General features: G+C 39.6%; 2 protein-coding genes across 5 annotated transcripts; one reads left to right on the top strand and one right to left on the bottom strand.

Annotated features, from left to right (window-relative positions):
- Positions 1-1,515: 1,515 nt before the first annotated feature.
- On the top strand, positions 1,516-8,447 carry ubxn6 (UBX domain protein 6). Its single transcript, XM_004554858.4, has 11 exons — positions 1,516-1,743; positions 2,216-2,373; positions 3,048-3,112; positions 3,722-3,850; positions 3,950-4,047; positions 4,168-4,243; positions 4,355-4,439; positions 4,559-4,778; positions 5,668-5,798; positions 5,936-6,084; positions 6,436-8,447. Exons 1-11 carry the CDS (start codon positions 1,661-1,663, stop codon positions 6,559-6,561), a joined length of 1,320 nt encoding a protein of 439 aa, XP_004554915.3. The 5' UTR covers positions 1,516-1,660; the 3' UTR covers positions 6,562-8,447.
- Positions 8,448-9,867: 1,420 nt separating this feature from the next.
- Positions 9,868-22,992, bottom strand: chaf1a (chromatin assembly factor 1, subunit A (p150)). Of its 4 annotated transcripts, none has more exons than XM_076880180.1 (16): positions 22,898-22,992; positions 20,144-20,191; positions 19,210-19,880; positions 18,701-18,763; positions 18,317-18,561; positions 17,888-17,969; positions 17,717-17,785; positions 17,009-17,226; positions 16,061-16,229; positions 15,853-15,933; positions 15,110-15,211; positions 14,724-14,973; positions 12,133-12,286; positions 11,700-12,021; positions 11,450-11,534; positions 9,868-10,741 (listed from the first exon to the last, which is right to left on the bottom strand). In XM_076880180.1, exons 2-16 carry the CDS (start codon positions 20,187-20,189, stop codon positions 10,632-10,634), a joined length of 2,667 nt encoding a protein of 888 aa, XP_076736295.1. In that variant the 5' UTR covers positions 20,190-20,191; positions 22,898-22,992; the 3' UTR covers positions 9,868-10,631. The 4 variants fall into 4 exon arrangements, with proteins under 4 accessions (XP_076736295.1, XP_024654650.2, XP_012775607.3 ...); XM_024798882.2 differs by lacking the exon at positions 22,898-22,992 and adding an exon at positions 21,941-22,819 and having other exon boundaries at positions 18,317-18,552; XM_012920153.4 differs by lacking the exon at positions 22,898-22,992 and adding an exon at positions 21,941-22,816.
- Positions 22,993-23,011: the final 19 nt, after the last annotated feature.

Raw genomic sequence — 23,011 nt, 5'->3', positions numbered from 1 at the left:
TGGCAGGAGGTGTGCCTGTGTAGTCAAGTCAGTGATGCGTTCAAGTGCCACCTGTAAATTTAATCACTCTATGCTAGGAGTGTGTGTGTCTGATTTTGTGCCAAAAACTGTTTTCTATCTGTGTAATATATTTGCTTATATGGTTAAATAGACTGCAGTCAATAGGATTTCTGAAAAGGTTATATATAAAGTAAAGACATGGTCTGTTTTGCAAGAACCTTTCTTGATTCTACCTATTTGATAATCACAGCAGTCTGTTCTGGCCACTTAAAATATCTTGAGATAACCATTTTCTGCCATTTGTGCTGCCCCCTTGGGCACATCTTTCTTAAAAATACATTTTTGACGTCAATTTCCCTTTTTACCAGGATAAATGAAGGATATATATACAAGTCCCCTTGCCAAAAACTGATCACAGCTTTTATTTTGTCTTGAAATCATGTTTGAGAAACATGTCTGAAATTTTCTTGTCAGATTGTATTGCAACAAGTCATGAACAGCTAATAGTTGTTTTTTTTTTTGCACCACACCATCAAAAACTCTTAACACCTCTGGACAGCTTTGGAAAATGTGAAGGAAAAATGAACGACTAACTGTATTTTTGGAAATTCTATTTATATAAATTTTATGGCTTCGCCTACTGAGCCCAAAGAGATATTTTGACAGTTTCTTTGATTACTTTAATAAAGAGATGAAAATGCACTTCTTTTTCTGATATATCTGTATTTGCCGACATGCCGAATCATGCAAGCTTTATGTTATACTATTTGTCATCACTTTTTCGTATTTGTACTTGTTCTTAACAGTCTTTGATAGTCTAAAGCAGCTTTATGAATGTAATCAAAGGTAAATCATCAGACAGGTAGAGACAGAGCAGTCAGCTTCAATGAACCAGCTAATGTACATATCTCCACTTAAACTAAAAAGAATAAAAACACAAATTATTGTTTTTCATTTGTGTGTTGTAAACTCGTTTACTAATCTCTTTTAATTTGTTTTTCCTTTTGTTCTTTCATTACTGTTCACACTGATATTAGTCTAACATTGATACAGCTCATTATGTTTGCCATAGTAGTAACTGGTTTACAGTTTTACCTAATAAGTAAAAGATCACTGGTTCGAGCTCAGGAAGAGACACAAAACATTTTTTGCATTGCATTGGGCCAACCACTTTGTGAATTAGGGAACAGCTAAAATTAGCTTTTAGTAACTTAATGTGATGTGTTTCCAGAATGTGATAGCATAATATGTTTTTGTGTGTGTGTGTGTGTGTGTGTGTGTGTGTGTGTGTGTGTGTGTGTGTGTGTGTGTGTGTGTGTGTGTGTGTGTGTGTGTGTGTGTGTGTGTGAGCCAGTCAATACTCGGGTAATTTCAGCAAACATGTAAGTACATGTAATCAAACAAACAAACAAACAAACAAAAAGGTCAAATAATAAAAAATAAAGTTGTCTTATAAAACACGAACAACTGATCTGGTTGGACTTTCAGTTCTGAGTTCAACCACGAGGGGGCGACCGTCTCTCGTGATGAGGCGGAAGCAGTTTGTTCTCATTTGAAACAATTTTGTTGTGGTCCTCCTCTTCCTCGCTAAAACCAGGCTGGGTGCTGCCCATCTGTTTGGTTTTTTCCTGGTAGTCAGATTTTTGTGCAGCTACAGAAAATGAAGAAGTTTTTCGATGACTTTAAGAAAGACATCAAATTTAAATCCGCGGGACCCGGGAAGAAACTAACGGAAGACACCAGGCAAATAACAAACTTTTCTTTTCTCAGCTGCTACAGCGCTAAGCAGAGCTAGCCGCACAGATAGCTATTTAACGTTGGCTAAACGGGCTTATCTCATAGCTGACAGCTGATCAGTAATGACTACCGCTTTTCCGTCTCCCCATGTATTGAAGCTAACCACAACAGTGCTAATTTGTGTGTGTTTTTCTCACGGGTGTTTGTCAAACGGCTAACTGTTATATATTCTTGAGCACGGCGGGGGGCGACTGTATAATTTCATGGTGACCTGACTAACAGTTAATCCCTGCACAAGCTTGTTTAGTTAAAGAACTAAGCAAACCTGCTTCTCAACAGGAAGCAGAGCTGTTGTGATTCTGACGTGTTTGTACTGTTGTCGTTGCTACTTAGCTTAGCACTGTCTTTTCTTCTTCCTACTGTGAAGCCACAACACGTCTCCTCTTATAGTCCTGTTTCTCTCCTAATAACCCTACAGTGCCAAGCCTGAGGTGGTGCAGGGCAGATCCAGTGTTAAGCACGATCGCCATGCCCCCAGTGAAGGAGCCCAGAGGGCTGGAGCTGCAGCCTTGGCCAGGATTGAACAGCATCAGAAGCCGAAGGTTCACACCTCCCAGGACGCCATTAGGACCCAGGGTGAGACATGCAGCCCTGTTATTACACCAGGTGGTGTCTATCAAACACAGATGAACGTCAGCCTCCTCGTTTCAGTTGTGGGTATTAGGATAATTCAGTTGTGGGTATTAAAACATGTTTTGGACTGTGAAGCACTCTACGGATTATTATAGTTGATCTGTTTAAAAAAAAAAAATCTTCTAAATTTGTTGTCTGCTACTGTACACTATATCCAGTGTATGAAAGATCAGCCACCAAAAACGTTTATTACCTCTGAAAAACCACATAATCATAGAAGTCACCCACCCATTCATTTTCTGCTGTTTAACTGAGGCCAGTTAGTGAGGGCTGCAGCCTAAGCAGAGAAGCCCAGACCTTTCTCCCCCCTCAGATATTTCAATTCCTCCACTTGAGGTAGCAACTCGTCCCTGAACCAAAAAAGTATTTATTTTAAAAAAAAAAAATCATTGTTTTTGTATTCATGGGAAGATTTGCATCAAGTATATAATCTTTATGTTTATATTAAGATGCTGATCCTGTCAATGGGAAGTAGATATGATTAGATACTGTTTTAAACTGATAAAGCAAACGGCAAAGATTTCTATTTTGAGGTAATATTTTTGGTTAAAAAAATTATTTATTAACTGTTAAAAAATATTCTGGTTATAACAGTTGTTTTCTACACGTGCTTGCAGTAAAAAGAGAACTTGAGGCCGAGGCAGCTGCACTTGCTGAAAAAGAAAAGGCAGCTGCAGCAGAGGTAAGTGTTGCATAAACCAGAATTGTGACACAATTTTCATGCTAATTTTGGTTCACATCGACTGTGGTTAACTTCTTAAAATATTTCAATTTTTTCTTTCACTTTGAAGAAGACAGTACTCCTGATAAGCTGTTTTCATGACTGATTAAAGTAAATATTCCTGTTTATACACAGCCTATCATACAGTGTCCAGTGTTGAAAAGGGCAGCATAGGTGCAGACAGCTGTTCATCTCAATGTCAGTTTCATAAAAGTAGGTGTCCTTCTCCAGCCAGACAGTGGGCTTTTGTTTTAATCTTCCCTTATTTACCTTAAATCTGTTCAGTACTAAAATTCTTTTATCACAATCCTAGTGGTTTTCTTTAGTTGAAAAGCCAGAACTTTCTTTTTTTATATGAAAAAAAACCCCTATATGCTTGTTGAAACCTGAATTATACATGTCCTTACTGGAAAATACGTCAGTGGTTGTGAGGCCTAATTCAGAATATCAGAAAAGGAGCCGCCTAGTTATGTGAGCTGTATTAAATTCAGAGTAATAGCGGTGGCCTGTTAGTGTGGATGAAAATTTCATCACTGAATCTAACAACACTGATTGACATTTTCCTCCCAGGGCTCCAAAGTGCCAGTGAAAGATCCCACCCTTCTCTCAGTATCAGGCGTCTATTTCATCTGTCCACTAACTGGAGCCACATTAACCAAGAGTGAGAGGGAAATACACATTAAAGAAGCCATTTTAATGGTATGTCTGAGGATGTTGGTTCAGTTATAACGTGTGTGCAGTCAGACTGAATGCTTATCTAATCGGTGCTTTTGATAAACATGCAATTTTTCCCTGCAGCGGTTTGAGGAAGATGCAGTCGAGGCGTCTGTTATGATGATGCACACATTTAACAAAGACAGAGAGAAAGTGAAGGCTGCTGTGGACATCATAAGCAAGTAAGACGCTGATGGTGATGTTAATTACATATGTAAATGTTTTATGCTGTTGTCACAGATTTTGAATATCTGTTCTAGACATCAAAGGTTTTTTTTTTGTTGTCATTGTTTTGTTTCCAGATATGTTGAAAATATATGCAAGAACCCCACAGAAGAGAAATACAGGAAAATTAAACTCAGCAACAAAGTGTTCCAGGTGTGTAACGTTCCTGGATCAAGACTAACTATTTGTAGCAGACTTTATGGGATTTCTATAAGAAAACAAGATAATTTTGCATGTCTTATAAGATTCCTTGTGTTATTTCAGGAGAAAGTAAAGTCTGTGGAGGGCAGCAGGGAGTTCCTGCAGGCTCTGGGCTTTACAAGTGTGATGCTTCCCATAGAGGGCCAAGGTAAATGAATAGTGATATTTATGAGCAGTATGTGTCTGCTCACCTGCCAGTGATTTTCATTTATGCATCATTCAGTCTTTACATCGTTTTAACGCGTGCCCACCTTTCACGGAGATCAGAGGAGGAAGAGGAGTTCCTGGTTTTGCCAGAGCAGAGCCCCGATGCGCTGGAGCTGATGAAGGAGAGGAGGGATCGTCTTCAGAGAGGCGAGCCGGTCAGAGCGCAGCTGGACAGGCAGCCTCAAGCTTTCAGGCAGTCTCCTAACGCTCAACGCTTTGAGCTGCCGCCAGAGTTCTACAACCTGACAGCGGAGGAGCTCAAAAGGGAGCAACAGCAGAGGTATAGACTCACTTTCAATCCAAAAAATGGATCTAATTCAAGTCAGCTATAAATTCTAGTTAGGTGGTAGTGAAATGTTGTCTCTTTTCTTTAATGAATTGTCTGTGCAGTCAGATCAGTTACTTGATTTCACTCGCTGTGGTAGCAGTTCCAGTGAAATGGAGTAAAGATCAATATTTGGCTCATAGGATTTGCAATTTGTCTGTGACAGTGTGCTTAGAGAAACTTCATCCCTGTTTGAATTTATCCTACAAGACTGCTGTAAAAGAACCACAAGTAACAGTTTGCCCCTAAATATGCTGGTGATCAAACTAGGTTTTGGTTATATTTGTTCCACATGGTTTCCAAGTTTGAGTAACCAAGTAAAGAAGATTCAGAGGAGACAGTGACAGTCTCCTGGATGTGTGCAGTAGACAGTGACCCCTCGATGGATCATTAGTTCTCATAACTTTGCAACATGATGTAAAGCAACAGATCCTTTAGGTCTTGTAAATTCTGAGGTGGGTCCTCTTTGGATCGGACTTATTTGTCCAGCACATTCCACAGATGCTCGATTAGACTGAGACATGGGGGCAAGAGGGCGCAGCCATCAGGGAATACTGTTTCCATGAAAGGGTGTACAACTAACACCTCTTTTTTTTTTTGTTTTAAACGACTGCAGCATTGAAATTATGATTTATTTATTTTTTAACTCTTAGTTGTCCTGGGTTGTATGGCAGTATTTGACTCTAGGTTTCCACTATTAACAGCACACCCAAGAATAATGGATTATTTAATGCTGATGTTCTTTTTATAGCCTCTGGGTGTGTCATGTGCCTCTAGCCAGAAAAGTTTCCCTGGTTTACTAGTGTTTGTCTATCAGCGAATGAGTCCCTTGTGTGTTTCACAGGAGTGAGTTAGTAGAGAAGAGTGCCATGCTGCGCACTAAAGCCATGAGGGAGAAAGAGGAACAGAGGGAGAGGAGGAAATACAACTACACCCTGCTCAGGGTGAGACTACCTGATGGTAACCTGCTACAAGGTGAAGCCACAATTTAAAATGTACTTCAAGATTAAATCAATTGAGTAAACCAAAAGCATTTTACTCTGAAAAATCCTACACATTGTAGTTTTGTGAGCATTGTTGACACAACTGCTCATGATTTGTGACCCTCTCAGGAACATTTTATGCCTGGGACCGGATGCCTGTGCTGTTTTCCTTCATGCGGGAGTCTCTGGTGGACGGTTGGCAGCCCTTTGAACTGATTGCTCCTGGAGGTCAAAAACTACAAGAATCTGAAGACATTGCTCTCGCAGAGTGCAACTTGGTGGGTTGAAATCAGAATCTACTTGGCAAACTGGCCTGTGGATTAATTTTTTTGTCAGTCCCATTGTTGCCCTAACATGTAACACTGTATTTAGTATTTCTTTCTGATGAATGTGGGCACTGGGAGAATGAAAACAAACTTCAATGTTAAAACCCACAGCACAGAGCAGGGGTTTTAATTCAGGTTTTAGTTTGCTGCAAATTTTTAGAACAGAGAGTGAATGTTCGAGGTCGTTTTTAGTCAGGTAATATTGATGTTGAGGTAAAGTGTCACATTTACATTTGAACTACTAATTTTCTCCCTTTTAAACGAAAAATAATCTGTATTGTACTGACTTCCCTTATATTTTAGGTCCCTGCTGCGCTGCTCACGTTTGCCTGGGATGCAGCTGTGCAGGCTGATATTGCAGCTGCAGGTGGAAAGAGCCCCACTCTCCTCAAACCGGAACTGCTGGAAAACATTCGGAGCCTGAGCTGAGCAAGAGTACTCTCTCCCGAACCCTCCCCTCTACCTTCCTCTTTCCTCTCACACTACTGGGGTGAATTCGGCCCTTTACTAGTGACACATTTATTTTTGCAAACTCTAACCTAAGTCGGTAGCAGTGATAGATTAGGGGCAATGTTACCCTAATATATTTGTTGGGCTGAGCATAATCTCCCCATGGGGATGAGGTCACAACACAGCCTGCTTCAGCAGGACATGTTGAAGGAAGCACTGCTGACAGATGGAAGGAGAAAGCAAGAGCACATGCTTGTTTTGGGGGGTTTTGCATCCTGATTGTACATGCTGTGTAGTAAACAGACTCTGCAGCTGCAGTCTTTCCTGTTCTACCCAAGTCAGTCAGGTAGAGTTTTCAAAGCATGTTGAGACCCTGTTTTAACTGTGTCACCACTCCCTCCCCTTTAGAAAAAAATAAATGGCAAAGACCGTTCAAGATACAGTTGTTGAATCACGTTAAGTATCTCAGCTCCTTCAGCGGCTCCTGTGATTTTTTTTTTTTTTTTTTTTTTTTTTGTAAGGCTGCTGGGTGTCAATGCACTGGCTTTACTTCAGACTTGAAATGCTCTGTGCTTTGTTTGGCAGTGTTCGAGATTAGCTCAGTGTAGTCTGTTAACTGATTTGATATGATACGAGTCTGGCTTTATTGCTGAAAACATACATAAGCTTCTGTTGCCCTTTTGTCCTCTGCTCCGGAGCGGCCTTGGGCTCCTTGGTGTTACAACACAGACTGTCTTTTGTTGTTGCTTCAGTATGAGCATGAGCCTAAATCAGAATTCATAAATCAAAATTTTTATTTTGGATAATTTTGAAATTTATGTTGAGACAAAACAGAGGGGTAACTTAAAAATAATTAAAAGATGAGGCCCATATATATATATATATATAGTTTTATAATTGTGTCAGCCATGTGGTGACAATGTGAAGGCAATTCTAGTACTGGAATCAACTATTTTGTAAGTTTGTAACAATGAAGGATATTTTGGGGAGTAGGGAGGGGCCTAAACACCTCTACTATTACATTGTTCACACTTAAATGATTAATGTTTGAATTTTATGTTGAAGCTTTGTGTAACCAACTCCACCCTGGCATGGAGATAGCCAAATTTCTGGCAGCATGGATTTCTGTTGTATTGAAAATGGTGGTTAATTATTTTTTGTATTTGTTTGCATCAAACACTTATTTTTCTCCACATAAAAACGCATGAAAACGCCTCAAAACACCAACTGTCCGAACTGAATCCAGTGACAACTCAAGTTGCAAAAGAGACTGAAGTTTCAAAGTTTATTCAAGCTGCATACGTTTATTTTGTTTGTGGTTTTGCTGTACATGAGCATTTACCAAGTAGAACTTGAAAACCTAATTACTTTCTCCTTGTAGTGGTTGGTTAAATGACAACAGCCTACCTCTTACCATTTCCATGCATCACAAGGGAAATGTACACAATTATGTAACATCAGTCTAAGGTTAGGGGTTACTGTCTTTTCCCCTCTTATGTTGCTAATAATGGTCAGTTGCACACTGAACACACAAATTAGAACTGGGTGATGGGGAAACAAACTGATGTCCACTATTTCATTCACAGCCCAGGTTGAATCAGCCAAAAGAAACCTTTCTGCAGTCTAACGCTTGTCCACAGGTATTGCATAAAAGGGATGTAGATCTTTCATTAGCACCATAACAGTATGAAATAATTAAGTGAGCAGTTGTGATCTGTCCAGATGTTTCCTTCCGAGTGGTGTTCTGTTGCTTTTTAAGCTGCCTGTAATAACGATCGCTTGCAAAGCCTCTTAACTTTTAACAAACAGAAGTCTGTTTAAAAAAAATAAATAAAAGTTGTCTTTGGAATAAGAAATGTTTTCTATTCCTGTGTTGGACATGTATTTATTTGCAAAGCCTTCATAATATGTGCAACATCTTGATGTGCTGATACCTTAAATGTGAAATTAGTTTAGCAGCCAGCCATTTACTGCTCTCAGATTTGGACCCTTTAAAGTCAAGTGTATGATATTTAATGCATTATTGCAGATTATTTTCCCTATGAAAAAAATTAATTGCAAAAAGAAAAGAACCGGTTATAACAAATATGATACAACTTAAAATTCATATATGCAGACAGTTCAATAATCACTCCATTTTCATAAAATTATAATTTTCTGGCAATTATTTTATGGTTCTGGCTTTAAAGGGTTAATTGGATGAAATACAAAGTGTCTTTAACCAGACTACATCATCTTTTAATGGATGTGTTGGTGGGAGTTTCCCTCCTCTCAACTGGTAAACCATGTTAGTGCCCCAGTTTTGTTTTTTTAACTAAATAACAGCAAAATAAGTCAAAAACAGGTTACCATCTTTAAACCAAATTAGAGCTGCTAATACTCCTCAGCCCCCCTAGCCAGCTGTAACCAGGTAGATGGTTTCCTCTCCCTGAGCCTGCTTTTGGGGTCTCTTCCAGTTAAAACTGAGTTTTTCCCTCCCACTGTCACCAAGTGCTGTCTGTGTGGCTTAGTCTGATTGGTGTTCTATCCCTTGTCATATACATTCAAATTGGCTAAGGTGAACTGCAGTATCAGTATTCAGATGTTGCTCTAAGTAGTTTAGAAACAGCTGCTTTACGTGATTTTTCAGCACAAACATCTGTACCGTGTACCAAGAATGATCTGAAAAAGAAAATATCCAGTGCGCAGCAAATGTGTTGATGTGATGTCAGAATGGCCTGATTGTTCAAATAGCGACTCGTTACAACCAAGATATGCGCAAGAGCATTTCTGAATACACGTCTAACCTTGAAGCAGATGGCTCTCTGGGTATAACTCAAGTCAGCTAACAACAGAACTGATGCTACAGTTCGCACACCAAAATGATCAGAAGATTGGAAAAAACTGTTGCCTGGTCTGATGAGTGAATTTCTGGTGCAACATTCAGAGGGTAGAGTCAGAATTTGGCGTAAACATCAATATTACTCCTGACTATGTTTATTCCTTTGTGACAACAGTGTATAACAGTGATGACTGTTTCCAGCAGGATAAAGCCACGTGAGCCTAAATCACCTGGCATTGGTTTCTTAAACATGACAGTTTACTGATGTTGTGTAACAAAAGATTTAGGTAACACATGTGCATCATTAATATATTACTTATCAACTGTCAAACTTAATTGCCCATTGTGGGACAAATATTTTCTGAATTTAGTTCCATGTAACAACTCAGCTGCCAGTTTTTTTTTACAGAACTCTACTAATAGAATAACAAAACATCCCAAAGAGACAAGAAATAAACTGTATATAAAAGTGCAGTACTTTTATTCATGTTTAATGGATTTATCCTGTTCAAGTATTCTTGAAAAATAAAGAAAATACATATTTATAAAACACTGTGGCACTGAACCTAACTGTACAAGTACAGATCTAGCAACTACTCCAGTGAGTTTGTCAGGTTTAGAAGTTGCAGAATAAATGAACCCATGGAAATCAGAAGAAAATGTACAGATGGACTTTAAGCTTCTCATTTTGGTAACCTATATACATTAGAAAATATCACATCCACAACTTGATGAATTGAACATTTCAAAAACCGTAAATAATGTTCTCGATGTCTTGGATGCTTCTCGTGGAGGGGAAGAAAAAAAAAAAGAAAAAAAAAAGGCCATTTGTGTTCTGCTTTTCTCCCTGTTTAACCCAAATCTGCAGCAGCAGCTAAAGCAGTGCCGGAGAAATTCACCTTCCCCTCTATGGGCCCACGTTAAACACAAATATCAGATATAATCAATGAATACTGGAATACTGGTCAAGCCTGTCCTTATTCAAACCAGTCACCAATATTAGGGATAGCTGCTATCGGCCCGATGGCTGCTGACTGAACTGAATTAGTTGAGAGGGAACTCAATCCTGAGCAGAGTTTACCTGCTACGAGTTACCCGTATCTTAGGTGCTTCATCTTACTTGAAGACTTGATTCTGTCTGGCACACCGTGGAGTTCAGATCCAGCAAGCAGGAATTTCTAGGCAGAAAAGGGGTAGTCTGACTGGGTGAAGACTGCCTGTCCTGCACTCAGACAGTGTCGAGGGCAGACGCAGAGCTTGCAGTGGGGAGAGCAGCAGTGTCAGAGGGGGTTGTTTCCATTGTACCATCTCCCTCACTGGATGTCTGTTTTGTAGGGCCTGAAGAAAAAAAAAAAAAAAAAGTACAAATGTAATAAGATTTAATTTAGGTGTCTAAAATGTATACATACACTTTAAAACTGAATAATATATATAGGAAACTGTAATAAACAGCTTAGGTTAAATGCTTGGCTCAAAGTGGCTCTATTGTGCTATTATTTTCTAGCTCCATAATTTTATTCTTTGACTCCACAGTAAGTTTCCATACTTGATAATTGAAAACAATCCCCATTTATGTTATACTGGGTCTTGGTGGTACCCCTCAGTTCACTCACTTTCAAACCTTTTCTGACATGCCCTACTTCAGAAGCTGAAATAAAAGTTCACTACACAGTTTTTAAATTCAATCACTACCATCAAAATCCAACTACAGACTACTGGAAAACTTCTTCTGATTGACTGCTACTCCAAAAAAGGTATGAACAGTAGATGACTATGTTAGGAGCCATTCTCATTGGCATTATACAGAATTAAGAGTAAAATGAGCATTTGCAGCAGTCTGAACTCTGAGCTTTTGCATCACAGGAATTACTCGTATATATGCTGGCCTCACTTGATTGTAGCCATGTTTAAAATGAACACTTTCACATCCATTTATTCACTATTATTTTCTTGTGATGTCGTTGAATCTTGGTTTAAACCTTAAAGTTGAAAATTACAGTTAAAAGGTAAAGTTTTACAAAAGAATAATCTTCCTATGCAGCTTACCACTTTGGGTAGAAATAATTACACAGTCATCTTCATCATCATCCTCAGTGTCAGCTTGAAAACCGTCAGCCTCCATTGCTTCCGTCTGGTAAACAGTAAAAAGCTGCAGTCAGTTTAAGAAAATCCTTTCACGTGTTTGGTAACATGATATTTAAAAGTGGATATTTCATTGTAGACCAGTCCTGCAAACAGGGCTTTAAAAAAAAAAAAAAAAAAAAAAAAAAACCTCTCATAATCCACCTTTACCTACCTGCTCAGGATCATTACATCTCTTCATAAACTTGGTGATTGACATGCTGCCTGTGCTCTTCCTTTTGTTAGAGGATGAAGGGGTGGTGGAGCAGCTCTGGGGAGTTGTGGGAGAGTTTCCCTGAGAGCCTGTGGCTGCCTGGGGTTCTTCACGGGGTTCTTCTCGAGCTCCCGTGGTGAGGTAGGTCCATTGGCAGGGCACTGGAAGAGCCTCCTGACCAAAACGGGACAGAACCTCTTGGTGCACATACCAGCAGCATCGCCTGTGGGCTGAACGCTTTTCATAAATAGCATTGTTCTTGATGAGGCGTCGCAGCTGCATCCTGATCAAAGCAGGAGGGAAAGGAAAAATCTCAAGACAATACAACTACACCATACAAACATAAACGTCCACACTGAATATTACATTTACTGTTCCCTAACCATTGCTTTACCTGCTGGGAATATTTTCTGCTGGGTTCTGAGGGCTGGACAGAACAGGAGGAGATGAGGAGGTGATCTCCTGGCGACAAAACTCCCGAAACTCATTGATGATCACTTTGCTACTGTTGAGATTGCCATGCAGAAGAGGCAGGAGCTTACCGAGTACTGTCCAAGACGAGAATATTAGGGAGTTATTCATTGTTATGTCATAAATACATACATTTATTAGAATTTAAATACATTTCACATAAAAATCAAAAGATTTATTTCCTTGAAGCCAACAGTGCTGTGCAATATTAGGCTAGCGTCGAACCATGACCCATTCCGCTGCCAAAATAAGTTGATCCAGAGTTTGCAAGACTTTATATAGACACTTTACACCTGTTTTACCATCCATCCATGAGAAGATAATTGATAACAGACGATTTTTCCTGCTTTTATTTTGAAGGCTTACTCTAGAAACTCTACTCTAAAAATTTTATTTCGTAAACATGCTGGTTACTGTATGGTCAGAATTTGAGATCTCAATTACAGAGGTGGGTAGTAATAAGTTACATTTACTCCGTTACATTAACTTGAATACGTTTTGGGGGAAAAAGTACTTTTAAAAGTACCTTTGTTACACCATACTTTTTACTTGAGTACATTTGTGAAGAAGAACTGCTACTTTTACTCCACTATATTTGGCAATACTTGACTTGTTACTTTTTTAAAAATAATTAATTTCTAGTCTAATAACATTATATCTAATAACATTAGATAATACTACTACTAATAATGGATCATGCCACCTGTAACTCTTTCACCAATCAGATGTAGCCATGCAGTCACATGACCAGATATAAAACACATTTTTAAAAAATGGCAGAGGTAGCTAGAACTGAAGAGGATGAACACCCTTGCCCTCATGTGCAAAGCATGTTTTGCGTAAAAGCAGTACAAAATAACAGCTGTATAATGCGGTGTCTTCAGTGTGAGCCAAAACAAACCGACATTTCAGCATAACAAGAACTCAACATCTAACCCGAGGAAGCATGCTAAATTTCGTTTGTTTTTTTTTTTAGCTGTGGTTAGGTGGATGTCATCCTTATGTTACAGCAGCTGTGTTGAGCTCAATTCCTCGGTGGTCAGTGTACTGCAACTTTTTGATGTGTCCATACTCCAACACACATGAATTAAACGGCTGAATTGCCACCTCAGCATGGAGTCAAGTACTATAGAGTCTTGCAAATGACATTTTATTCTGGTGTGTAGCGGCAAGGAGACGTTTAATAGTTTCAGGACACTGACCCTCGAGGACTGGAGCTTAACACCTGTGGGTTATAGGATCACAGTCTTGAGCCACATTAAAAATTAAATGATTTAAAAAATATATAAATAAATGATGCGCATTTCCAGAATCACTCCCTTTCTCTGCTAGAAACTACATTGGTAATTAAGCTGTTTTAATATTTTTCTTTTCTCATTAAGTGACTTTTTGTCCTGACTCCTTCAATGAACTTCAATTATGAGGTGTAGAAGTTTATAACTAAGAGGAAGGCTAAACATTTTTTTGAAGGAGACTATTTGCCAGCACTGCTTAGCCTTGCATAAGTTCTGATTTTGAATGTAATCTGGAATTCATCGCAAATTATTTGTTGGCTATGAATGACAAGATTTTGTTTTAGTAGTTGGTAAAAAACATCTCCAGTGTGATCAAATTTTCAAGGCAAACATCCTATACAGCACAATAATGCCCAGACCTAATTCTTTTGAAAACCATACATCTTTCCACAGGTCTCAACTTCATCAGACATCACCTAGACACAGAGTTGGATGAGGCCAGTACAAACAGTAGCCTATCCGATGAAGATGACTTCTTTGGATCCATGGGGTCAGGAACCCAGAAGCAGGGAAGCTGGAGATGTACCTTTCATGTATATTCATTAGAAATATGGATCTACTGCATAGCTTTCCTCACATCAAACTGTCATTCAAAGTCAATACAGCTCTTCCTGCATCTGGAGCCTGTGAGGGACTTTTTAGTCAGACAGGACTTCTGTTCACTGCTAAACAGTTACAGTTTCACAGCAAGAACCTTGAGAACTGCTGCTGAAGCTTAACGATCACTTCACTGAATGAAGAAATGGCACATTTCTTGCTAAATATGCAGATAGATACACACCCACACAATTTATGGTAAAGTGAGCCGCCTTTACTTGCTCCATAATTAATCACAAGAGGAGCAGGCAGCTCAGGCAGCTCTTCAATCGATCGTGGCTCAAGAGTTGGGCGTTCGCCTTGTAATCGGAAGGTTGCCGGTTTGAGCCCCGGCTTGGACAATGTGTAGGTCGTTGTGTCCTTGGGCAAGACACTTCACCCATTGCCTACTGGTGGTGGCCAGAGGGCCCGGTGGCGCCAGTGTCCGGCAGCCTCGCCTCTGGTAGTGCGCCCCAGGGTGGCTGTGGCTACAATGTAGCTTGCCATCACCAGTGTGTGAATGGGTGGATGACTGATTGTGTAAAGCCCTTTGGGGTCCATAGGGACTAGTAAAGCGCTATAAAATACAGGCCATTTACCATTCAAACTTTGCATGCAAGCAAAACATCTGACAGACACTTACATTTTTCTTCTCTCTGAGACTTCAGTGACATCTCCTCTGGGCTGGGACTGTTGTCTGCTTTGGGTAAAGGCTCCACCAAGCACACAACATATGACTGTAAAAGTTCAAAGCCAGGTGCTTCTCCCTCCCAGATGCAGCCCCTCACCATCGGCTCCAGGACCTTCATCTTCTTCTTGCTGGACATAAGCTCATCCCACTCCCTTGCTTTCAGTTTCTGACGGAGTTTCTGCTTTTCCAGGTCACCACCATCCTGGGAGGTTTATTGGGCATTATCAGTTGTGCGAACCGCCAAAAGAAACTTTGCCAAAGTATTTTGAAACTAGAAGAGTCAAACAATTCTTTCAGTAAGGTGACAGAGGGCACTAATACTGTAGTTCGACTCATACCTCTTCTTCCAGTGCCCCTTCATCTTCTGAAAGGTAGCCATGAGGAACAAAGAATCCATCATCGTCATCGTCATCATCTTCTCCTCCCTCTTCCTCATCTTCCTAAAAGTGATCAAGAGTTCACAGCTTTCTAACGAGTAAAATAATCACTGTCACAGTTATTACCAGCCACAAAGCATAACCGGTATTGTTTTCACCTTGTAAAAAGAAACGTGCATAGCTGTCATTTCATATAATCATGGCATGGCTGAAGATGCATACTGTAACGTCAACTATAATTTAAGATGGATTTGAATACTTTGCCATACTCATCAACCCCTACCAATGGATAAACAAACATTAAAAAGCATATGACTGAGTTTAAAATCATTAGGTGTGGTCCAAGTGCTCACAGTCAACATTTTATTGTGTCATGGTTGAACAATCACATCACAAGATGGTCTTTTTTTTAGTTCACTTCACACACACACACACACACACACACACACACACACACACACACACACACACACACACACACACACACACCTACACCTCAATGGTCGTTTTCACACCAGGACTTTGGGACAACAATCTGTGATTTCTATATAAATCATGAGTGATTGAAACGGGTTTCAATGATTTCAAAGAGAATAAAAAAACAAATGTGGGTGTGTTGTTTGATGAACAGTAATACCTATATGTTTATATGTCTACATGTGTCTAAATCAGTTATTAAATGGGGGGGCAAAAAAAAGACTTACCCCTTCACTATGAGACAGGGACTCTCCTGGCTCTTCTTCCTCCCATTCTTCATCACTGTCCACCTCATAGTCAAGTAAACCCTATGGTCGTAGAGAACAGTTGCTATCACTACAGCTACACATAAACTGGCAACCCACATAAGCACATTCACCGCTAGGGTGGTGCATGAACAGAAGACATTAATAAAATTACAAATAAAGGTTTCACCTTGTCTTGTCTAAAGGGGCGGCGAGGTGAGATGTGTGAACTGTTCTTGCTCCATGTGCCCCAGTAGGCTGGACGGTAATTCTCACGAAACTGCAGAAGCTTCATGGGCCCATAACGTTTACGGTCCGGCACACTATCTGGTTTTGGCCCTTCCACTGCTATACAATCCCTGAGAGAGGAAGAAAACAAACAAAAGCTTGAAGGACTATTTTAATTATCTTTTTTTTTTCAGTTTATAAAAATGATACATGAGAACCAATTTAAAACAATTTTATTGTTCTACAGGCATTAATATATAATCCATTTGTACTTTAGACTTTGGTCATTCATTTGAATTATGTTTGTTTTTATACTTTATTGTCAGACCATTGGACATGACCAGTGATGCAGAATAGAAACTGTAACCGTCCTAGGGCCAGTTAGGAAAATACTAATTTAATAGTTGATTAAATTCATCTGTGTATTATAGAGAAGTGGCACTGACACTGTGTGAAAGAAGAAACTTGCATAGTTATCATTTCACCTTTCCCCTGACTTTTTACAGTCCAATTTAGCTGACTTTGATATAGTAGATCTTGTTCAGACTAACTGACCAAAATGCCTTCAAAATACTTTTCCTGACAACAAATACACTTGTACTGCTCAGAAGCAGCTGTGTTGCTTCCAGCCTGTGTTATGCATTTTACTTTTTTATATTTCTCTAATATTACAGTTTTAACTTCTTTTTAAAAATTAGATGTTCTGCCTGTTCATGTTTGCAACTGGGCCACCTCTTTCAAATAAACATGCTCGCAATTAAACTGACAAACCCTGGGTTAACTTAAGCAGTTAATAACCAAGATCATGTGACTGCCTCTGCCCAAGGAGTCTGAGCAAGGGATTACTGCTGCTGTATATAGATTTACAAAACAAAAGTTAAATTGGGATTACCACCAATTCCAGTCTCACCTGAGTGAGTTGGTCTGTCTGGGTTTTGTGGGTCCTGACTGTCTGGGTTTTTGCCCAATCCAATCTTTCAGTCCATTCAGGTTATCAGCAGGATTCAACAAACATCGGTCCAGTTCCTCCAGAGCAGACTCTTCACACTGAACCCGGCACAGTGGTGCCAGAGCCATGTTTTCTTTGATCTCAAATGGAGCAAATTTCCCGCACGCAGCTGCAAGTGTCTGAAATGACAAGGGAAGAAAACACATGGCAATTATTATACTGGAGGTTCATGAAGTCAATATAAACGAGAAGCACTAAGAATGCAAACCTCCGCCAAGGTAGCTCACTCTCTGAGCAGCATTCACCTTTAGTATTGTATTTTTAACAATACATACATTAAGTTTGCAGTGCAGTGAAAATCGGGTAGCAGCTGTATGAAAGAGGTTTGCTTTGATTACACAAACCTTATGTAGGAGTAGATAATGGGCACAGATTTTTAAATAACTGAACGTGAATACACTGAGCTTGTTATACAATGTAACAGTAGTTAGTTAAAAATACACTGTAGACTGCTCTCTTTTTGTCTTAACAATACTTGCTGTAAATATTTAATGTGGGTGTAGTTTTAAAGAAAAGACATTTTATGAAACTGTACGGATTTTGAAGGAGAGATCAGAGTTCAAATGTGACATCCATCAATTTTCATGTCAGGTTAGTAAATCTACTTACCTTTGGAGCCTGCTGGATCTTCGATTTTTGTAGAAACCGCGTAATTTCTGCTTTCTCAGCTTTGAGGCGCTGTAACAAAACAGAACAGTCAAATGGTTAATTTTGAATGTAGAACAAGATGCTGAGCACATAACTGTCAAAAAAAAGAAAGAAAAAAGAAAAATAACTTACATCCTTTTCTTCTTTCAACCGTTTCTCCTCCTCTTTCATTCGCTTCTCTTCCTCTTTCTTTCGTTTTTCTTCCAGCTTGGCCCTATGGCAGATGTTAACAAAAATATTTTACCAAATCTAAACTTAAAAACAAAACTTAATTCAGATTGAATGAATAGACTATATGGATTCCTCTATCAGCTGCCCTATATGTCGCTTAAATGACTGCAAGTGTGGAGGGAAATATAAATAATATATGGATAACCCAAACCACATTTCATTTCAGCTCCACTGCCACAACGGACACAAATCTTTACAACCATATGAAACAATGAAAGTGTTTTCACTGTTCAGATTCCTCCATCAGCTGACCTGCAAGTCTCTCAAATGACTGCAGGTGTGGCGAAAAGTATGGACAACTACAATGTAAAACAATAATCCATTACTTACTCCATTTTGGATTTCCGCAGCTCCTCTTTTGCTTTTAGCCTCTCTGCCTTTTCCCTCTCCTCCTTCTCTTTTTTCTCCCGTTTTTCTCGTTCATCCTTCTCCTTTTTCTCCCGTTTTTCCCTTTCTCGTTCCTCCTTTAGTTTCCGAGCTTCTTCCTTCTTTTTCTCTTTTGCAGCTTTGGCCTCTTCCTTCTGCCGTTCCTTCTCCTGTCGCAGCCGGAGTCTCTCGTCTTGTTCCTGTAAACTCTAAATGTCAAATATTTATCACTTTTTCTACAAACTGATAAAGTGGGTGAAGAAATATGACACACAAAAGGCTCACAAAATAAATAAATAAATGAAAGTGAACCGAATGCAACAATTTGGGTTTGTTTGTTTTTTTTACCTTCAATGAGCGTCTTTTGACCTTTTTTTGATCTGCTGGTATCTTGGGGGTGGTCTTTGACTCCTGTTAGTGAGAGAAAAGAAATATGGCTCAAGATCATTGCCTGTCTTTCACAAATGCTCCTATGTTTAAATTTTAACAATGTTAAATGTTAACAATGGTATAATTACTTCAATTAACAATGACATTTTTCTGAACAGCCAAGATTACACCCCCCCCACCCCCACCCCAAAAAAAACCAAAAAAAAAAACCACACTGTTAATTATTAATGATTTAGTACTTTAGTGTTATGCATTACATGAGTAAATATCAAATTAAAGCAATCTATTGATGATAGGAAGCAAACACTCAATAGAAATCTTGTTTTTTGTGTGATATGTGCAGATTTATATATATAATTTATATTTAAAAAACAAACTCTTTGAACACTGATTATGTCACGTTTGTAGTAATATACTGCCCAATGTGGGCTGCAACAAAAAGCAGGGTCACAGAGTGCTGTACATACTGTAGGTGTAGTAGCGGGTGTAGGGTCATCCGTCTTGGACTTTTCTGGCGAGCTTTCAGACGGAGAAGTGACTGATGAAACTGACTGCATGGACCGGTTTCCCAAACTAGAAACATTTCCTGACTCATTCAGCTCCTCTGCTTCAGTGTCAGAATCCTGTGTTGTGTCAAGCTGAGAGATGGATGCGGTGTTGTTCTTTTTTTCCTCCTCCTCCTCTTCTTCTTCTTCTTCTTCTTCCTCCTCCTCCTCTTTATCATCATCATTGTTGATTACAACAGAGTCTAATGTTTGCATTTTAGGAGCGCCATTAGCACTGCAGGACTTCTGAGGCGAAGCCGTTGTGTCTTTGCAGTGATGCTTATCTTTTGCTGGGACGCAGGGAGAGGCTGAAACAGATGAGGCAAGGGGCTTTAAAGGAGATGATGTGTTGTCCTCAGTCAGATCTATAATCATGTTCTCATCTGAAGTTGTGGCGCGTCTACGGCTTATGAAGCCATCAAGTGGCCCACGACCATTAACCAAAGGTGGGCCACTGCGCACAGAAAGAGGAGAGGATGCATTCTCATTCTCCCTGTCTGAGACTTCAGGTTCAGGGCAGGAATGGGCACAGGGGCGCTTAGGTGGCTGGTTCTCTTTAGGTTCAGGGTTCAGGCGCTTGAAAGGAAGACGGGCTAGAGACAGAAGAAAATACGGATCATTTGGAGCTGCACCACTGTGTATGATGAAAGACACAATTTTGATTCAATATATTGATGAGGGAAAAAGTAATACAGAAAGTCTAGAAGTAAGTAACAGGCACTGTTAGTGCAAGGTATAATTTTACAGTAGACAGCACAGAAATTATGAAACATTTAATCTGCATTGTCTCATTTCTCATTGTCAAGAGTAATATGTTTCACAAAACGTAGAAGTAAAAATTAAACATTGCATTTACCTTGTACAAGTTTCTTGCTGGCATTGTTACTTGACTTACAATCCATGCCTGAAAAATGAAAACAGACACATTAAAAGATAATTAAAGTAAAATTTCACATCATGATATTCATTTGTTTTAAATTACCTGCCAGTAAAAGTGCTCAAGAAGAAGAAGAAAAAAAAGACTATATAATATTATATAATATAATAAGATTTTATAAATATTTATCAATTCCTTATTTATTTCTGATAAATCTTTAAGTAGAGAAAGGGAATTTCTGTGGAAACATTAGTTTAGGAGCACTGTTTTGTGACGTAAAAACATTTCACCAATGGCAAAAGCTTCGAGACAAGTGATTGTAATTAGTTGGAATATTTGAAACATCTGTGCCTTTTAGAGCAAATAAACTGCTTTCTGAGCCCCAATTCAAATCAGTTGTACTGATACAGTGCCAATTCACAACAGTCACATCAAGGCACTTGAAATGGTTTTGATGGACTGAAGGAAAAAAAAAAAAAAAAAGAAAAAAAAACTGAACAGGTTTTAAACTTCCAAGTATCATTATCCATCTTGGAGCCTGTCCCAGCTGTCTTTGTAAAATGACTGCTATTGCAAGTAATACTTAAAACATAGCGTTTAACGTTTTTTCGTATGTACACACAATAAAACAGTTACACTCATGCTGGTAACCTGTTAAGGCCTACTTCCCCCTCCCCACTCCCAGCAGAGTGATCAGACTTTAGGAGAAGTGGAACCGTTATCAGAACAGATATTGGCATTCATCAATAAAATATTTATCAATAGCCATACCCCCACAAAAAAATATATTTATCCATTTAAAAAGCAAAACAAAACACTGGCAACACCACTTTTTAGTGTTAAGACTGCTTGTAGTAAAATAGCATTTACTGACTAGTGTCATAACAACAGTCCGAGAACCAATACTAATCGATTGGCATTAAATGCATTTATCTGACAGTAAAGGTAGCTCTTGAATGTGCTGTATTAACGGCACAATACGCTGCAACAACAACATTACACCGAGTATAGTAGCTATGTTTGGCTGGCTCTCCCGCCAACCGGCGTATGCATCGGTGCAACAAGGCCCGGTAGAGTCCACCGGGCAAGCGCCTCAGTTTGGGTCTGTCAGGATACGTTTTGCCTGCCAAGTGCTGAGCTGAAACCTCCCTCGAAACAACAACTGAGGATGGTCGTAACAACACGACACAGTTACAACAGCTTCAAAACGTCAATGTGTGTAAAGCTAAAGGGAAGGGAGCAGCTTTGACGCGTTAACTGTGACCCGGCTTTCATGTTTGCTGCTAAGCATCTAGCCTAGCAGCTTTAGCCAAGCACCTGAGGCAGAGCTTTGAGTTGCAAAGTAGAGCAAAAAAATACAACTGTCATTCGGTTAAAGGCCTTTAATTTACAGTTAGATTTGGATAGATATAAATACCGACCAACGGAAGCCTAACTTAACTAATTTAAACGTTATCCGACGCTAAGAATTTCCGGATTGGCGTTAAGTGACATTATAACAGCAAAGTAGTAGGTTAGCTGCACACTGCAGACTTTAATGACTCAAGACAATGGCGCATTTTTTTTAAAAAAACAATCCGTGTGTGTCTCGTCCCATTGGCATTAAATAGCCTCGCGATATAAAACAGTTTATAGCGTTGGATAACTTTATAGTACGCAAATGACAGTTTTGTCAGTTTGTCAACTCTGTACATAGTTAAGACAAAACTGTACTTTGTCTATGATATACATGTAAACATATGTGTGCTTTAATGGCATTCAGGGCCGTAGCATTACCTCTTCTACGAGGAGTCGATGCTGCCAAATGTCCTTCCACCGATGGGTTTTCAGCCGCCAACATCCCAACCACTAACCCGGTGCTTCTGTCGTTAGCTGTGTTCTCCGACAAAGTGACTTCAAAATACCCTCAAGGTTCACGTTAACACCCGAAAATACACCGTGGTAGCAAACCAATATTGTGCTGCTATTCGAACGACATGTATAGCTAATTTATTTCACATAAAACATAATACATACTCCTTCCTACAGCTCCTACATGCTCCCCTGGTTTACCCTGCTGCCTGCCTCGCGCTCCCGAGTCGGAATTGGCGGGAGCCTGTCACTTCCATCAATGCTCCTCACTGATTGGCCCAAAAGAAGTTACCGGCTGCCAAGGGGCTGTTTGATTTGTACTGCTGCGCTGCACGTTTATGCTACTGTTCACGTTTTATAAAGCTACGTGACTTATTCTTGGTAGAAAGAGAGTTCTAGGCACTGTCTGATAGTATTTAAGATGTGAAATGTAACAATAAAAGCTTATTCTCTCATGTCATTCAGTGGTCTAAAACCAATTTAACTTTATTATGTCGACACTAGCCACTCCATAGGGGACACCCGAGGCTGTGAACCAAAGAACGCCCAGTGTAGCTGATGATTCGGGCTCTGTGATTGGCAGAAGAGTTTGACTTTCTGAAGTCATGGTTGCCATGTTGTGTGAAATAAAGGAATGGGCCGGTATAAACTCCCGACTATTCCAGTGTCCCGGACCAACAGTTTTTTTTGTGTCAGTAAAGCGGCTAAATGTTTATGAATGTGTTAATGAGGTTTTCATTTCTCTACTTTATGATTAAAAAGGCCTCTCTCAGCCTCTGAACCATCCAACACCACTTCCACCTCTGAAACATCCACCACCACGTCCACCTCTGAAACATCCACCACCACGTCCACCTCTGAAACATCCACCACCACATCCACCTCTGAAACATCCACCACCACGTCAGCCTCTGAACCATCCAACACCACCTCAGCCTCTGAACCATCCAACACCACTTCCACCTCTCTGTTTACAGAGAGGGGACTGGGTGGAAA

The sequence above is a fragment of the Maylandia zebra genome, linkage group LG23, assembly GCF_041146795.1.
Source record: "Maylandia zebra isolate NMK-2024a linkage group LG23, Mzebra_GT3a, whole genome shotgun sequence".
NCBI lineage: Eukaryota > Metazoa > Chordata > Actinopteri > Cichliformes > Cichlidae > Maylandia > Maylandia zebra.
Note: the sequence above shows the minus strand (reverse complement) of the source record. Positions and strands in the feature narration are given on the sequence as shown.

What these genes read in the sequence shown, in the direction of transcription:
- ubxn6 (XM_004554858.4), top strand. Translation starts at nt 1,661, where the DNA reads ATGAAGAAGTTTTTCGATGACTTTAAGAAAGACATCAAATTTAAATCC. An exon ending in GGACGCCATTAGGACCCAGG is followed by an intron (nt 2,374 to 3,047) that starts GTGAGACATGCA and finishes ACGTGCTTGCAG; the next exon opens with TAAAAAGAGAACTTGAGGCC. An exon ending in GCTGTGGACATCATAAGCAA is followed by an intron (nt 4,048 to 4,167) that starts GTAAGACGCTGA and finishes TTTTGTTTCCAG; the next exon opens with ATATGTTGAAAATATATGCA.
- chaf1a (XM_012920153.4), bottom strand. Translation starts at nt 22,004, where the DNA reads ATGTTGGCGGCTGAAAACCCATCGGTGGAAGGACATTTGGCAGCATCG. An exon ending in GCAGAAAATATTCCCAGCAG is followed by an intron (nt 12,022 to 12,132) that starts GTAAAGCAATGG and finishes TGCTTTGATCAG; the next exon opens with GATGCAGCTGCGACGCCTCA. An exon ending in GATGTAATGATCCTGAGCAG is followed by an intron (nt 11,535 to 11,699) that starts GTAGGTAAAGGT and finishes ACTGTTTACCAG; the next exon opens with ACGGAAGCAATGGAGGCTGA.